Source organism: Notothenia rossii, assembly GCF_949606895.1.
Source record: "Notothenia rossii genome assembly, chromosome: 3".
Taxonomy (NCBI): domain Eukaryota; kingdom Metazoa; phylum Chordata; class Actinopteri; order Perciformes; family Nototheniidae; genus Notothenia; species Notothenia rossii.
Window position 1 is genome coordinate 66,992,387 of NC_136901.1, and position 18,563 is coordinate 67,010,949.

General features: G+C 44.8%; 1 protein-coding gene across 3 annotated transcripts; it reads right to left on the reverse strand.

The window, feature by feature from the left end:
- Positions 1–315: 315 nt before the first annotated feature.
- On the reverse strand, positions 316–8,237 carry cnot7 (CCR4-NOT transcription complex, subunit 7). Of its 3 annotated transcripts, none has more exons than XM_079672832.1 (7): positions 8,055–8,237; positions 7,320–7,443; positions 7,041–7,234; positions 6,529–6,699; positions 3,234–3,378; positions 3,008–3,118; positions 316–1,622 (listed from the first exon to the last, which is right to left on the reverse strand). In XM_079672832.1, exons 2-7 carry the CDS (start codon positions 7,434–7,436, stop codon positions 1,488–1,490), a joined length of 873 nt encoding a protein of 290 aa, XP_079528958.1. In that variant the 5' UTR covers positions 7,437–7,443; positions 8,055–8,237; the 3' UTR covers positions 316–1,487. The 3 variants fall into 3 exon arrangements, with proteins under 3 accessions (XP_079528958.1, XP_079528960.1, XP_079528959.1); XM_079672834.1 differs by having other exon boundaries at positions 6,538–6,699; positions 8,055–8,236; XM_079672833.1 differs by lacking the exon at positions 8,055–8,237 and adding an exon at positions 7,674–8,047.
- Positions 8,238–18,563: the final 10,326 nt, after the last annotated feature.

Consider the following 18,563-nt stretch of genomic DNA (forward strand, 5'->3'; position numbering starts at 1 on the left):
TCAACTCATACGAATATTAGTAGTCAAATATTACTATAACTATCAGAAAAAATATTAGTTTTCAACTCATCTGAATTTAAGTATGAGTATACAAATATTAACATTGGTTTTCTAATATGAGTATTAGTATACAAATTGTAGTATTAGTATCCAAATATTACTTAACTCATCCTAGTACTCAACTCAAAGGTATAAGAAGAATGATGTAAATGACTTGATTGTACAGGACTGAGGTCATAAGCATTTTAACAGGAGACCGGAAATATGAAAAGGGCTTAAACTTCAAAGTGTTTAGTAATGTAAAGGCTGAGAGCATTTATGGTAGAAAAGTTTCATGCCTTTATTTACAAAATAATCTAAAAACAATCCTCTTGTATATTGCATATCCTTCTTTTTACTCCGTAACAGTGTGAAAGATGTGTTTGAGGGTCAGGGAGGTGAACGCATTTTGAAGCTACACTTCAACACACCTATGGAAGTTCAGGACACTACTATAACAACACAGCATTTATTCAAACGAGGAGAACATGCGGCTCTTCTACGCAGCATGAATTAACTGGAAAGCAATACAAAAGAAACTCATTCAAAAGGCCAGAACTACTAATTGTAGTTTTTTCCATTGAGTAAAAGGTTTGTCTTCGTTATAACGACTCCAAAACTCTAGTAAACCTTATCATCTCAATTAAAACCTACTCTCAACAGAGTATTCAAGATTAGCCTCACCGTCTCTTACAGCAGGCGAGGGGTTTATACTTTATCATTCTTTCTTAGGGTCTAAATTCAATATAAATCATTGCAAGACCATAATGCTTTGCTGCTAACATGCAAGAATAATCCATATTGCTCCGAAGAATAAACACGGAAAACTTAGATAGTAAAGAGGAAACTGTGTTGTGGTGTTAGTCTGATTGGAGCTTATTCAGGACATAACAAACATCTTAATACAAACAAAACATTCATGTGCACGTAAACACACTGACTCCCTTTATCATTATCATACAAAGCTCCAATGACAGAGGGCGCAATAAATTCAAGTTTAAAATATAAGCAGCTCATTTTAAGGCTGAGCGAGGTTGTTGTGAGACTAAAGGTTTGTGTGTCAAACGGGAACGTAGAAAAGGCAACAAAGAGGAGAGAGACACCAGAAACATTTTCAGCTTTCCATATAAAATCAGGTTAGAGCTTTTAAAGTGCAAAACATTTCTACAGAACGTTTTTTTTTAGGAAAACTAAAATCCCATCCTCTTAAATATTCTAAACTCCACCAGAACGTGTACACCGATTCTAAGGAATAAAAGTCACACACACGAAGCTAGCATGTGTGAGGACAGCTGTGACTTTCCTTAAAGTATCTAAGGTGAGCAGAGCCTATGAGAAGCAGCTTGCTAAATGATGCGAGACCTTTTTTTGTTATTCCAATATCATGATAATCGTCCGGTTGGGGTCACACTGATGGTGCATGTGGACCGCGGGGCGAGGGGCGGGTGTCACGACTGCTGCTGCTTGTTGGCCTCCTCTTCGTAAGCATTGCCCGTCCCGTTCTGGACGTAGGTGGAACCGGAGCCCAGCCCGTACAGGTGGCCGCAGTACTTTGCATCGTCGATATGATCCTCGAAGAACATCTGTGGAAGATGAAAACACACATGTTGAGAAGAGACACTCTCACTTTCTTTTAGGATCATAGTATATGTGATGAATCGTAGTTTGTTTTTAACCCTCGGGACTCACAGAGAATAGTTGCTCTGATCTCCTTTGATTAAAAATGGCAAAAAAATAAGGAGCCCTCATTACACACCAGTGATTACAAATGTTATACTCATACTCATCAGTCCTAAATATTTCCACGAGACAATGGTTGAATGTACATTTCCCAAAGTATTGTACTTAAGTAAAAAAAATGAAGGTACTTGTACATTATTTGAGTATTTTCATTTTATGCTACTTTATACTTTTACTGTCTTATATCAGGTAGGCAAACAATCTACTTTTTACTCCATAAAATGTATTTGACAGATTTAGTTACTTGTTCATTTTCTCATTTAGATAATCAAAACAAAGTGCTAGTGGAGCCTCGCAGCGGCGAAACTGTGGCGCACTCACTGTAGGTGCGCCACGTTTGGGGGTACGGGTGCTATTAGAGCCTCGCAGATGGCTAGCTGCAGCCCCCTCAGCCCCCTCAGCACCCCCCCCACCCCTTCCCGCGTCCATTCGCGATGTCTCGCTGTCTCACAGACCCCACGCAGCAACCAGGTAATGAACCCAGCTCACACTGTGCGCTCCTCACAGCAGCGAGCCGCTCAACGTCCCGCCAACACGGCCCCCAGACCCCACTCAGCATTCTCATCTGTTTGTCATTACTGGTGTCATTTTCTGGTTGCTAACGCCATTGTAACACATAATCACTGATGTTCCGCTGTAACGGTGGTGGACTCATCAGAACAGAGTGGGCGAGCTGACCAATCAGAGCACAGTGGGCTCACAGAGAGGGGGGGGCAGGAGCTCCAACAAGCCGTTTAGGACAGAGAGTGAATACACATACTATACAGAGATGCTTTATGAGAAACCAATGTGAGTTTGGAAAATTGCACAATATAAATCTATTCTAGTAGACCTCAACAATGGAATTATGATCAGTAGAAATGGCCATGACATGGGACCTTTTGGCTTCAAACTAACTGATGAGGGTATCAGTGAACGAGCAACTTACATGGTAAGTGAAAATGTACTGTTTAAATGAATGGAGTGTGGTTGCGTGGAAGAGAGTTTAGATAAAAGCTTCAATTGGTTGTCAGAAAGGGCTATCTGAGGGGAAGGTAAATCAGTGCATTGTTTTCAATTAAGCCTGACCTCTTAATGATTTTTTAAAATGTGGTTGATATCGCTTTTGTCGCTTTACTGTCCTCTCAATTTCAAACAATCCGAGCTATTGCTGTAAGTTATTCTTTGGGCAGGTTTTGTGAAATTAAAATTGGACACACAACTCTTCACCCTGATTGGAGGAGCCTACCTCTCTCATCTTGAAGAAAGCCATGCCTGTGAGTAAGGAGTCGGAGCCGGCCTGGTGCTGCGGTCCGATCCTCTCCAGCTCCAGCTGCTCAGCCACTTCCTGCAGCCCGCCCTGAAAACAAAACACACTCAATCACTGAAAATACAAGCTTTGTATCAAAGTAAAGCCACTAACAAGATCACAACAGGAGACACTGTGCTACCTGCTGACATATTTATTAAGGTACCTTCAGGTTTTTACAACTCTTCATGAGGTACTTGACATCGTAAATGACGGGGAAGTACAGGCGCAGAATCTCAAAGAAGTCCACCTCCTCCTCAGGCAGGTTAGCGTTGGACAGAATCTTGATCAGGTATCCAAAGTCATAGCCACTACAAAACACATACACACCATTTAACTATGTTTTATAAAGTGCACACAGCAGGAGGTTTTAAGAGGTCTGTTCAGTCTGTACATTTGAGGACAGATAGCTACACAAAGCCACGGCGTTACCCTAAAAAAGTATCTTGTGGTTCAGGCCTTTGATTTAACAACAAGCATCCTACTAATTAGAGGTCAAAACAATAAGATGTTCAGTGTATTCATAACGGCAATTTTATCCCAAAAATGTAGTTAATTTCCAATAAACCACACAAATTTAGATGAAATTAAGAAATACAATCATAAATACAAAATAAATAAATGAAAAACAAAATAACATGAGAGCCTGTTAATAAAGGAGTTTGCTAAATACCTGAAAGGGATGACAGTGGTGTTTCAAACCTAAGCTTTGTTTATTTTCCAAAGCGTGGTTATCTTTAGCCTCAGTTTGCCATGGAGACACAGTGGGAAACTGAGTATGAAACGAAGATGTTAAGCAGTAGATTGTAGACATTTGCTAAAAAATAAAGAGTTACCACTAACTATCAGAGACCAATATAATAAGACATGTTTTCATTTCAATCGAGCAGCAAATTGGAGAACAAATTTCAACAGGAGATTTTTCTTCATTTTAGGTGAGACAAAAACGGCCACAGTTCTGCGTAACATCTTACCTCTCACTAAGGTAAAGACACACAACGTAAATAAAGAATTAAAAAATATAACACTTCTATAAAGCCAAAGCAAATATCATTAAACGTTTCAACCTAGGAGTAAGAGCAGACTGTAGTTGGGCTGATTTACATTTTGGCCAGGGTGTTCAGATGTACACGATTGAACCGTCTGAACTGGGATAAAGAAGCAAACAGTGCAAATGGGGTCACAGCGCCGCGTTCATTTGTGTTGCGTTAGTATAAACAATATGACAAAATTATCAACATAAAAATATAGTTGTTTAAAAATTGATTAATGGAGCCACTAGTAGGGATGGGTATCGTTAAGGTTTTAACGGTACTACTACTTTTATGGATACCGCTTATCAATCCAGTCTTTTAACGATACTCTTACCGGTTCTTTTGGAAGAAAAAAAAATGAGGTAAAACTAACAACAGTGTTTTAACAAATCGTATTAAATAATGTGATGACAGAACTGTAAACAGAATAGCTGAAACTTTAACAAAATTAATAACTCAGTTACCTCTAGTCATTAACCCATGTTTGTATAATGTAGTTAACTCTGTGTGTTGCTGCTAGCATTCATAATACCTGGCGTGGAAATGTTACTCGTGGATGGGGCTACAGAGCTACTAGAAAGACAGTCAAACCCGGTGCATTTCTCCGTCTGAATGTGGTGCACTTTTGCTAAATGTTTAGACTAATTGCTCGTGTTACCGCCCTTACATGCTAAAGTTTTCTTGCACTTTTGGCAACGAGCATTGTCCACATCGAGACGGGTAAAGTTTAACCACACTTTGCAGCGTGTTCTCTCCGCCATCTCCGCCGTGTGTGTGTGTTTTAGATGTCTCCAGCACCGATAAAAAGACCGATAACGTCGGAGCTTAACAGTACCACGGTCTTTAATAATTCCGTCCCTGGGCCCCTTTAATACCGGGGCTCGCTACCCATCCCTAGCCACTAGTGTCTGGTGAGTCACCCTAAGTTTGAGGTTTACTAAAAAAAATCTTGTTTTTCGTTTGGCCGAAACAAGTTATGGATGCGAGTGTGCACGCCACCATCTTGAATCCTCACGTCAAAATACACAAGGGTCAAGTGAGATAGGTAGTTGTGAACCTCAGTATGTCCTGTTAAATATCATTAAAGGTGACCTATCATGCAAAATGCACTTTTGTACGTCTTTTATACATGAATATGTGTCCCCGGTGTTCCAGGGAACTCACCAAGTGTCAGAAAACACAACCCTCTCTATTTTCCTCCATACCTAAATCTCTTAAAAAGGGGCCGCAACGGATCTGATACAGACTGATCCAGATTTGAACACTTCTATGACGTCACAGAAGTGGCGCTACGGCTATTGGGCCAACTCCACCAATCAGGAGGAGACAGCCACGTTCATTGCCGTTCGAAAGCGCTGGAGACGCTGTAGTACATATGTCAGGCCTGTAGATGGTGCTGTTCTCACAGAATCAGCCCATGCAAAGACAGTGATAAATTGAGCGAAATTAGGAATGGCTAAAATGCATGATCTGTTTGGTATTTTGAAAAATAAAAGTATAAATATGTCTTACTGTATATAGGGATGGTCCTACACTATATTATTCGAATATAGCATGATAGGTCAACTTTAAGTCAAATCTCACTGCAGACATGATGACTCTATTGCCCCCTGGTGGCTGGCTGCAGTATAGGTCAAAGACCCCTCCCTTTCCTTGTTAATGAAGGGACATGATCTAAAGTAAACAACAACAATCAAATGACATAATTTGAGGTCGTTGTAATTACGGTGATGTGTCAATTTTTCTGATGGTTTTAATAATATGATGCTATGAAAGGGGGTGGGACGTCATGATTGACATCTGTGAGAGGGAGGATCGGGATTTGTACCTGTAATTTAAGAGTTTTCATAACTGTGATTGTCTGTTTTTCAAAATAAAGATCTGTTAATATAATCTATAGTTCATACAGTTACTGACCATGTTGTCAGCTAGCTTAGCAGCATATCTGTTAACAGTTAGTCAGAGTTGCACCATCTAGTGTGGCCATACAGTATAAGACATTTGCATGTTTCTGAAACACAAATCAAAAGTCTGTTTCATAGAACATAGGTAAATTGGATTATAAATGCATTTATAAAGATATAATGGTGAGTTGTTGTGTCTTCCAAAAAGCAAATCAGTGACCGTGGTCCAAACACTACTTGGTTATAGCAGCTAGTTGGTTTCCAGGCGGTGCAATCCCCTATTAATATTGCACAGACTCTGGCTGCTAATTTCGTCTTTAGCGTAGGATGTTAGAATCTTATACAAGATATTTTGGCTTAATTTTTGAAGACTGGGAGGAAGTGGAAGATATGTGCTTCATCTTTAATTAACTGACAATCAAAGAGAGAAAACGGAGGGCAAACCTATACGATTCCTTTTTCTTTATGCAGATGCCTAGAGAATATAATTGAAAAAAAGCGACTTACTGCAAAAGCAGAATACCTAGAGTACCTGTGGAAAGACAGCCACTTGACCCCGTCACAGAGCACCACACCTGACGTCATCATCAGCTCTGCAAAGTACAGCGCCTCGATGCCTTCGTCCTCGTGCTTCTTGAACTGAATCCCTGAAGTGGTCAGGAGCTCGATGGAGTCCTGTGCATACATATCTTCTCTGAAGACAAACACACACAACACGGTTATTATATCAAACACAATGTTGGTACGAGAACAGTAATTGAACCTCATAATTATAAAAATAATCTGCCTTTTTATAAGCTGCATCTGAGCCGGTGTTGTCCTGGGAGTTCCAAGTTCTACATTTTTACATCAAACAACATGCATCGTATTGATAGTATTTATAAAGGATAACTGATAAATGTGTAACTTTTATTACTGTTTCATTGGTGTATGCTGTAAGTGAGCTGAGATACTCGTTCATAAACACTCACATGCATGCAATGGATGCATTTCAATGCCACATATGGAGTGAAAGAAGCCCAAAAGTAATCTTACATGAGGTTAAACTTAAAATTGAACTGCCATGTTGATGTTCCCGGAGGGTATTCCCCTTGTTCATTCATAAACGTGAGGCCCAGCTGGATTATCTTGAGCAGATCTACATTGCAGCGCAGTAGCTGGTACTGATAGTCGGCGTTGCTCCTGAACTCTCCGATCGGCCTGGCTACTACACCTGGAAACTCTGTGTCCTGCAAGAGAAACAGACAACCCGTTATGCAGAAAAATAATTCTGTCTGCTTCACACAGTGTGCACTCTCTATTAGCACATCTCACCATAGCAATGTAGTTGTATTTTCGGATGACATGTCGGATCCTCTTCAGCTCCTCCTCCAGGTTATTTGCCCAAACCTCACATATTCTTTGACTGTGATCCACAGTGGCAGCGGGCATAGTGCCACTTCATGTAAAGAGACACATGCAAGGGGGGTGGAGAGAAAACACAGTTATCTACCCCAACATGCTGACAGAACAAGTGATGAGAGGTGGCAGGACAAAGGCATTCAGTACATGATTCCTAGGAAATACTGACCAACCATTTGGCTAACATTGTATAATTTGAATTGCAGGAGATACAACCTGCACTTGGGGTTAAATCACAGATGCCAGTCTCAACATTAGGGAAGCTACCTCAGAGTGGGATGCACCTGGGATGCTTCACATTACAAGGAGACACGTTGACAGCTGATTTTGGATGTGCAGGACGTGTTTGGTTGCATGTTGTTAGCATTAGCTCGCTTCAGGCTGTTTGCAGCAGCACTTTGGGCTAGCTAGGTCACCTGCAGTTGATAGCAGGCTACAAACTGAGCTAACCTGAGCAGGACAGTGGAGGCTCTCAGCTGGGAGGATGAGTGCAGGTCTAACACACTCCTCTGGTTCACAGCTCGCACGACGGGTACGTTAAGAGTGTGTGCAAGACATGGAAAAGACGAGTAACTACCTGCACACTGCACATACATACTGTACACACACCAATACACACTTCGACAGTGCAAAGCTCACTGAACTTACCGTTCCCCGAACCGGGCGGGTGTGTGTTTAAGTGTGTGCTATCTGCAAACTGTTAATATGTCTATGTTATTGTGTAAGGGGTTTTGCGCTAACTTTTAAATACTTTATATTCGGTAATGTATCGATGTCAACCTACGGCTGCCATCATAGCTGTGCCTGCCACACGACGTCATCACGTAAAACGGAGACGTGATGTGCGTAAAAGGCTACGTTCTATTTGTTTCGGACTCATCTCTGGTGGAGACGAATCTGCCTACAGGTGGGAGATGGACCATCTGGTGATCTGGTGTAGGGACAACCACCTGGAGCTCAACGCTCTCAAGAAAGTGGAGATGATTGTGGACTTTAGGAAGAACGCAGCCCCATCTGCCCCCATCAATCTGTGTGACTCCACAGCAGGGAGTCTTTCCGCTTCCTGGGCACCATCATCAGGTCATTTGAGTTTACTTTAGTTACTTTAAGTTTTACTAGAAGAGTATTGTTACACTTTGATACTTTTTAACAGGCCCGTTTCTAGCTTTTTGGGGGCCCTATGCAAGATGTTGTTTGGGGCCCCTAGTTTTGACAGTTTTTAACTACAATGGGGGGGATTCCGAAGCCTTTAAGATGATCTGTGGAGATGCATCAATCTGTTACACTTTAATAGGAAAACCGGCTAATTTCACGAAAACCAAGCAATTGAAAATTACAAAAAATGATTTAAAAAAGGTAAACAATAAGGCTCCTCTATGTCAATAAATGCAAGAGATGCAGCATTTTCTCAACAATGTTTAATTTACATTTTTCATCTTCCTTAGACGTCACTCATTGGCTGTCAGCCAATGAGTGATCGTTGTCGTTGTCAGCCCAACGATGATTTGGACTTTATTACCCCAAAAACCCAAGCCACAGCTTTGCTATCATTGCAGTTTAGTCGTGTTTATATCCTACATTGGATTTGTAAGCATATAATCAGGGGTGCACATAAGTGGTACGCAGGTACGCATGCGCGGCAACAATCTGAAATGCGTACCGTCACTTGTGTCACAAAGCGCATTTGCGTACCGATGTATATGTGAAGCTTTTCCAGAAGGCGGTTAGATCATCGGACGACGGAGTTGGTCTCCGTGTGCACAGACAGGGCTGCTGTTAACGTCGGCCTGTACAGCAGCACTGCGCTAAAACAGCTGATCACAACGTTCACACGCTCTGTGGTCACGAAGCTCTGCACTCTACTACTACCCCCCCCCCCCCGTTGACATTCGCGATACAGAGGGCTTCATCATACTCCACTAGCACCCCCACCCGCTGACATTCGCGATACAGAGGGCTTCATGGGAACTTTGAGGGGAGCCGGAAGTTGGAGTACCAAACACTGACTCCAGGTACTCATCTGAGTACCTCACTGAGAAAGTTGTGTGCACCCCTGCATATAATGCTTCACCGAACACACAGTGGTGACTGGTCATTAGGGGCAGGGCACAGCCCCACCTAATGTCAGCAGAAAGTATTACAAATAATTACAAAAAAATGCAAAAAATAAATAACAAAATATATTTTAAGATCAAGGTTAATCATCTGATTCGTCTGTACATTGCTGTTTTAGTCTGTGTTCTTCTAATTAGTGTCTACAGTTTTTGCTTATTGAGCTGTTTAGAGCCATGTGGGACAAAACCCGATCATGCCCCTCCCTCTCACTGTCTAAATCAATGGTGACTATAAAAACTACACTGCACATGCTCAGAGTATTGTCCTATTTAATGTTTGTGGCAAAAAAATAATGACCATAAGGGCACTGAGCTGCCATCCCCACCATACGTCATCCCACATAATTCAGAGCTGATTGGCTGTAAGTACGTGTGCCGCGAAAAGTGTGGTGTGTGAAGAGGAGGAGAGAGACGCGTCCTAAAACCAGGAAGTAAGCTGCGCATGGCTTCCCTCCACAAAAAAGCAATGATATTTCTCCATGGGATTTTAGAAAATAGCTCGAAATAAGATCTGTGGGAAACGTAGCTGTTAGATAAATGCAGGTTTTGTTCAGCCGGATAATATCCACATGTCAACCCTACTTTTATAATTTTTTAATCATAAATCTATCGATTCGATTTATGATAGACTTTTGAAACTACAAGAAGATAAGGAGGACTTTTACAAAAAAGTAATAGAGATTTTTGTCCAGAAGGATAGGCAAATCTTCTTCATCTTCAAGTCAAGGTAAGACCGCAATTTTATTGAAAATGGGATCTTACTAAGAGAGAACAATTCAATATTTAAATGATAAAATTACATTTTTTGGTTATCCTTTTGTTAAACTGTCTGTTTAAAATTAATCGAAGCATCAGACTAAAAAAGCTTTTGAAAATAATATTATATTTTGATTTAGGTCAAAATATAATATTTGTAAACCTGAAGAGTCAGTGCCAGTGCCTCACCAGCCATGAACCTCACTGCAGAAGCTTATATATAGACATCTACGTTTTTTGTGCCCCACCACTTTTGTACATATAAAAACGCCACTGCGAACACAGGGGCTTGGCTGTCTACAAATAAAGACGGCTCATTTTAATTCTCCCCAAATATATTGAGGCTGAACCTGAACTTTGAATTCTTGGCGATCTTGTTAAAATTGTGAATGCAGAATTAAAAATACTATGTAACTGTTTTGCAGTTAATAAATTATCCCTTAATGTGGCCAAAACAAATTACATGTTATTCAATACAAAGTCTGAGAGTAGAAATGACTGCATTATACGGATTTGCAATACAGAGATAGAAAAAGTTGGTGCATGTACATTTTTAGGACTGCTTGTTGACGAAAAACTAAATTGGAGGGCCATATAAATTATGTACAGACTAAACTGTCAAAAACAATAGGTATTTTGTATCATACTAAGAACATTCTTGAAGAAAAGATACTCTTTATAACAGTCTATTTCTCCCTTACCTTTACTACTGCTCCGAAATATGGGGAAACACGTACTCAACAAATCTACAAAAAATAATAACATCCCGAAAAAAAAGAATTACGAATAGTCTGTGGTGTTGGTAAATATGAACACACAACTCCCATATTTAAAAAAATCAATCGATTAAAATGTGTTGAGATAGTACAGCTTAAAACACTCCTGATTATGCACAACATTTTCCATAAGAAAATGCCTAATAACATTCAAAAGCAGTTCCAAACCACAGCGTGAACATATGAATGTAAAAAAAGTCACAGTGTTTATATGCAATTATGCATTTATTATTATTATTATTATTATTCATTTGCCAAGTACATGTGTACCTATGCATATATTTATATATAGTATTTTAATTTCCAAAAAAAGATAGTTGCTATTGACATGTGCAGAAAATAACCCTATATCTAGTTTTCGTATATATATATATATATATATATATATATATATATATATATATATATATATATATATATACAGTGGGGCAAAAAATATTTAGTCAGCCACCAATTGTGCAAGTTCTCCCACTTAAAAAGATGAGATAGGCCTGCAATTTTCATCCTAGGTATACCTCAACTATGAGAGACAAAATGAGAAAAAATAATCCAGAAAATCACATTGTCTGATTTTTAAAGAATTTATTTGCAAATTATGGTGGAAAATAAGTATTTGGTCACCTACAAACAAACAAGATTTCTGGCTCTCACAGACCTGTAACTTCTTCTTCAAGAGCCTCCTCTGTCCTCCACTTGTTAACTGTATTAATGGCACGTGTTTGAACTCGTTATCAGTATAAAAGACACCTGTCCACAACCTCAAACAGTCACACTCCAAACTCCACTATGGCCAAGACCAAAGAGCTGTCAAAGGACACCAGAAACAAAATTGTAGACCTGCACCAGGCTGGGAAGACTGAATCTGCAATAGGTAAGCAGTTTGGTGTGAAGAAATCAACTGTGGGAGCAATTATTAGAAAATGGAAGACATACAAGACCACTGATAATCTCCCTCGATCTGGGGCTCCACGCAAGATCTCACCCCGTGGGGTCAAAATGATCACAAGCAAAAATCCCAGAACCACACGGGGGGACCTAGTCAATGACCTGCAGAGAGCTGGGACCAAAGTAACAAAGGCTACCATCAGTAACACACTAAGCCGCCAGGGACTCAAATCCTGCAGTGCCAGACGTGTCCCCCTGCTTAAGCCAATACATGTCCAGTCCCGTCTGAAGTTTGCTAGAGAGCATTTAGATGATTCAGAAGAGGATTGGGAGAATGTCATATGGTCAGATGAAACCAAAATATAACTTTTTGGTAAAAACTCAATTAGACGTGTTTGGAGGAGAAAGAACACCATACCTACTGTGAAACATGGGGGTGGAAACATCATGCTTTGGGGCTGTTTTTCTGCAAAGGGACCAGGACGACTGATCCGTGTTAAGGAAAGAATGAATGGGGCCATGTATCGTGAGATTTTGAGTGACAACCTCCTTCCATCAGCAAGGGCATTAAAGATGAAACGTGGCTGGGTCTTTCAGCATGACAATGATCCCAAACACACCGCCCGGGCAACGAAGGAGTGGCTTCGTAAGAAGCATTTCAAGGTCCTGGAGTGGCCTAGCCAGTCTCCAGATCCCGACCCCATAGAAAATCTTTGGAGGGAGTTGAAAGTCCGTGTTGCCCAGCGACAGCCCCAAAACATCACTGCTCTAGAGGAGATCTGCATGGAGGAATTGGCCAAAATACCAGCAACAGTGTGTGAAAACCTTGTGAAGACTTACAGAAAACGTTTGACCTCTGTCATTGCCAACAAAGGGTATATAACAAAGTATTGAGATGAACTTTTGTTATTGACCAAATACTTATTTTCCACCATAATTTGCAAATAAATTCTTTAAAAATCAGACAATGTGATTTTCTGGATTATTTTTTTTCTCATTTTTTCTCTCATAGTTGAGGTATACCTAGGATGAAAATTACAGGCCTCTCTCATCTTTTTAAGTGGGAGAACTTGCACAATTGGTGGCTGACTAAATACTTTTTTGCCCCACTGTATATGCATTTATTATTTTCCTGCCCTAACTGTTATTTAATTTTTTCTGCTGTTTTTCTTTATTTCTTTGTACTCCTTCATTTCTATACGTTTTTGACGCAATAATGCCGCTGTATTAGGATAATGGAGAGGGTTACTTTCCACAAGCCCTCCTGCTTCTACTAATTTTGTTCATCTTTGTGTGTATGAATTAAACTTTTTTTGTTTTTCGGATGAAGAAAAAAAAGAAGAAAAAATACTTTCAGCTTGTGGCCGCGGGGGCCCTATGCCCCCGCATAGTCCGCCTATAGGAAGAAACTCAGGTTACCTACTGTAACCCCAGCTTATATGAGTAAATGGCGCAGCCCTCTAAGGCTATCACTATTGGGTAATCCCCCTGCGCACCCGTGCAGCACTGAAACACTTGTAGTCCACGCCCACTCGCAAGGTGGGCCCCACCCTCGAGCCTTCTTCCGGTATAAATAGGAAGGAGGCCCGGCAATCTGCTCCCATACAAAATAACTTTTCTTCAGCTATTCGTAGAGCCAGTGGGGCCCAGCGCTTAGAGGGCTGCGCCATTTACTCATAGAAGCTGGTGTTACAGTAGGTAAACTCAGTTCTATTTCGTATATGGCTTCGCCCTCTAAGGCTATATCTATTGGGTTAAGGGCGAAGCATGATGTAGTCTGTGCTCCACTGGGTCCGCCCGGCACTAGAAGCACAGACACACCTGCTCAATAACACCCCATGCCTGTTGTGCCATGCGTAATGGCGCATCACCATCCCTGGAACATAGCGAAACAGGCCTATCTTCCCTGACGGGATGAAGGCTGGGAACAATACATACCCAGCCGCTGTGAGAAAGTGGAGACGAAAGTCCCACCTTGCCCAGCGATCATAGAAGGGGAATAGCAGCTCTCTGCGAGTCAGACAGGAGAGCGCCCAGCTGGATCCCTGACGTCACTCACTCTGACAAGACACTCCGTACCAAAAATGTGTCAGAGGAAAAAAAAGGAAACATCCCTCTCATAAGAGGGAAAAAGGGCCACTCTCCGCGTGCCGAGAGGCAGGAGAGAGGCGCACAGCTGGATCCCTGACATCACTCACTCTGACAAGACACTCCGTACAGGGTGTGTCAGAGAGGAATGGGAGACATCCCTTCAATACAATTGAATAAATGAACAGGGGGAAGACCAAGATGCAGCAGTGCAAATGTCTTCCACTGACATTCCTCTGACATTCCTCCGTGCAAAGCCGTGGAGGAGGACATTCCTCTGATGTTCTCCGGGGGATCCACCCCAGAGGAGACATACGCCTGTGACACAGCTTCACACAGCCAGTGTGACAGCCGTTGTGCAGACAGAGGCTGCCTGATCGAGCGCTCTCTATAGTGCACAAACAGGCGCTGAGAATGGCGCAACACCACTAGCAGGACAGCGCGCGCACAGGACAGAGGAGATGAGACGCGGCTTCTTCCTCCGACCTGTGAGGAGGGGGAAAGAAGCCACTCAAGGTGATCACTCTCGACTCTAACGAGCTTGTGATGACCTTTGGCATAAAAGCCGGATTAGGGCGTAAAACAGCTGAACTGCCATCTCCACAGAGAGAGCAGACAAATCACTCACCCTTTTCGCTGATAGAGCCAAAAGTAATACTACTTTGGCTGACAACAGTTTAAGGGGAACCTGGTCTAAAGGTTCAAATGGGGCTTTGCTTAGTGCGCGTAACACCAAAGCCAAATCCCACTGAGGCGCCAGCGCGCGTGACACAGGTCTGAGTTTCCGTACTCCTCGCATAACACGGCTGCTGCGCTCTGCGAGCCCCTCTGTTCAATTCTCCGGGAATATGCATTGCTCTGATGAGAGCAACGTGTGTGCGTGCCCAGAACAGCAGCAGCCTGGCTGCGTTCAGAAGCTGCGCAAATCGTACTCCTCCCTGGCGATTGAGGTAGGCTGCTTCCATAGCCGTGGCCTGTTGTCTGTGCGAATCAACACATTGATTGTACAGCATCGGGGCGACTCCCCCGTTCTTTTCCGAGATTTAGAAAAATAGCGGAGTAAAAACCGCGCAAGACACTGTTCCTGGGATGACAGGAGTGTTTCTTGTATCCCATGGAACTGCTGGGGGGGAGAGGCTTCTCTGTGATGTGCCGTAATGGTCGTCATGGTGACGAGCCACGCCATCACCGCTGCTGCCCGTGAGGCAAAAGGGCTGCGAGGGAGTTTCCACACGCTGCATTTCACTCCGTCTCTCATCATGAGGCGCGTACACGCCCAGGGGATGAGAGATGTGTGCATGCTGTCCACACGAGGCGTTATAACGGTGCTCGTGGGTTATTATGACCGTGTGTAGGAGGCATATCTGGGACAGAGGAATACCGCGAGCTCTGCAGTTTATAAACCAATAGGTTAAAACAGCTGGCTTCTGCAGCGAATGAACCACCTCTGGAGTCCCCCTGTTGGAAGAGACCCAGGGGTATCATCACGTGACCAGCTGACGCCAACGCAGAGCAGCTGCGTCACGGAGAGGGCTGTGTGGGTTGTGACACGCCGGAGGAGAGCTGTCAGTTCCTCCACTCGCTGCCGCGAGAGTCGCGCTCTCATGCTGGCTGAGTTTAATTCCACTCCCAGATAACGATTGTCTGAGAGGGAAGAGGACAGCTCTTCTTCCAATTTATTATGAAACCCAGGCTTTGACAGATGCGATACGAGATGTACCGTCTGTAAAGCGACTTCCTCTCTGGAGCGAGCCAGGAAATAGCAGGTCGTCCAGAGGAAAACCACACTCTCATCCCTCCTCTGTGTAGTGGCTCCAGCCTTCTCCACACAAAAATGCAAGGAGCCAGGAAATATCCGAACAGCAGACTATTGTCTGGTCTGATATTCCCTGAAATGAGAAAACGCAGGAATTTCCTGTGTTTTGGGATGATGGGTACGTGGAAGTATGCATCCTTCAAGTGGAAGTGAACCAGTCGTCCTGGTGAAAACATTCCAGCACCTGTTTGATCATCAGTATGTGGAATACTGACAGATCGAGGATGTCTCATTCCCCCAGTCTTTTTCGGGATTAGAAAAATAACGGGAGTGAAAACCCCTGATTTTCCTCCCTTTGAGGAACCCTGGAAATATCCTCTTTCAACAGGAGTTCCAGCAGCTCGGATTGGAGCGCAAGACATAGCTTCTGGGATAACAGGAGTGTTTCCTGTATCCCATTGAACTGTGAGGGGGGGGGGGGAGAGGCGAACTGCAGGAGGTATCCTCTGCTGATCAGCCTGCTCATCCATCTGTCCATCAGCCACACGCGCTGCCACTCTGAGAAAAACTCTGAGAGCGGGCGCACGTGCTCGAGATGTGTGGAGCCACGCCACGCCAGAGCCCCTGCCGCCGCTGCCCCTGAGGCAACCCAAGGTCTGCTTGGACCGTAAGGGCTGCGTGGGGGCCTCCACACGCTGCGTCTCACTCCGACTCTCATCATGAGGCGCGTACACGCTCAGGGGATGGATGGAGGTGTGTGCAGTGCTGCCCACATGAGACGTTAACGGCGCTCATGGGTTTATTAAGGCCGTGTGTACGAGGCGTATCTCGGACAGAGGAATGCCACAAGCTCTGTTGTTTATTAACCAACAGGTTAAAACCAGGCTTCTGCAGCGAGCCCCGCTGTCTACTAATCAGCAGATTAGTGGCAGCCGGCTTAATTAGCGCGCTCTGAAATTTATTAACCGACAGGTTAAAACCAGGCTTTAGCAACGAGCCCTGCTCTCTATTAACCGACAGGTTATAGGCAGCTGGTTTACACAGGGCGTGAGGCAACCCAAGGTGGGCTTGGACTGAACGGGCTGCGCGGGGGCCTCCACGCTGCGTCTCACTCCGACTCTCATCATGAGGCGCGTACACGCTCAGGGGATGGATGGAGGTGTGTGCAGTGCTGCCCACATGAGGCGTTATATAACGGCGCTCATAGGTTTATTATGACCGTGTGTAGGAGGCGTATCTCGGACAGAGGAATGCCGCGAGCTCTGCAGGTTATTAACCGAGGTTAAAACCGACAGGCTTCTGCAGCGAGCCCTGCTGTCTAATCAACAGATTAGTGGCAGCCAGCTTAATTAGCGAGCTCTGCAGTTTATTAACCGATAGGTTAAAACCAGCAGGCTTCTGCAGCAAGCCCTAGGCGCCGTGGCGCTGCGGGCGCTGCCGCTGGGGGCACTCAGCCTGGAATACTGTTCATTCCCCCGATCTGGCTTCTCTTTGATGTGCTGTGTTGGTCGTCATGGTGACGAGCCACGCCATTGCCCTCGCCGCCGCCGCTGCCCGTGAGGCGAAAGGGCTGCGAGGAAGCCTCCACACGCTGCGTTTCACTCCGGCTGTCATCCTGAGGCGTGTACACGCTCAGGGGATGAGTGGAGGTGTGTGCAGTGCTGTCCACATGAGGCGTTATAACGGCGCTCATGGGTTATTATGACCGTGTGTAGGAGGCGTATATCTCGGACGGAGGAATGCCGCGAGCTCTGCAGGTTATTAACCGATAGGTTAAAACTAGCAGGCTTCTGCAGGGGGCCCTGCTGTTTACTTAATCAACAGATTAGTGGCAGCCGGCTTAATAACCGGCTCCGCTTCCTCGGAGGCTCTCGCGGAGCAGACCAGGAGCGGGGGAGCCCCTTTGACTCGCTGTCGGGAGACCCTGTCTCTGGGGTGGCGGGAGAGCGGAGACGTGGGACGGAGCCCCTGCAGCCGCCGAAGGGCGAGTCTGACGCCGAGGCGGTTGCTGTGGGCGTCTCTCCGCTTTTGGCCTCCTGTGGCCGGCGTGGATGCCGCGGCTGCTGCGGGCGTTGGTGCCGCTGTGGGCGCTCAGCAGGCTGGAGCCAGCTGACTTGCTGGCGAATGCCGTCCGCCTGTTCCGCGGCCGTCTTCATGGACTCCACCATGGCGTGGAACTGGGGTCCTAACAGCCCGTACGGGCTGATTGGAGCGTCCAGTAACACTTTTCTGGCCGTCTCTGTAACAGACGCCTGCTGCAGGTGGCGCTGGATCTGTGTCACCCACGCGGAAATCCTCGCCTGGGAGACAGCGACGGACGCGCACAGAGTGAGCGCCGTGCTGGCCGCCTTGCTGATTTCCTCTGCCTCGGTGGTGGACCGCTCTACCAGTGTCACCACCGAGTTGGAGAGCAGCACGATGATATTCGCCGCCGCCAGAAAGGCACACTGGTGCACCCGGTCGGCCTGGCGGGCGACATACTCTCTGGGGGAGCTCAACGTAGGGCGCCGTCCTGTGGCGACGGAGAAGGGGGCCGCATGCTCGGCCGCCAAACCAGCCCCCTGCTTCGACTCTGTCTCCCCCGTCCGGGGGAGAGTAGGGAGGGGAGAACCGCACGGTGAACCATGGAGGGAGACGGGGTAGGAGTCGTCCGACTCCTGCTCGGCACTCGGCTCCAGGGACATGCTGCCGTCCATGTGCTGAACGGGCCAATCGTCCTCGTCGGCCGCAGCAGCTAGAGCGTCCACTCTTCGCTTCCTGTCGGCTGATGGGAGACGGGCAC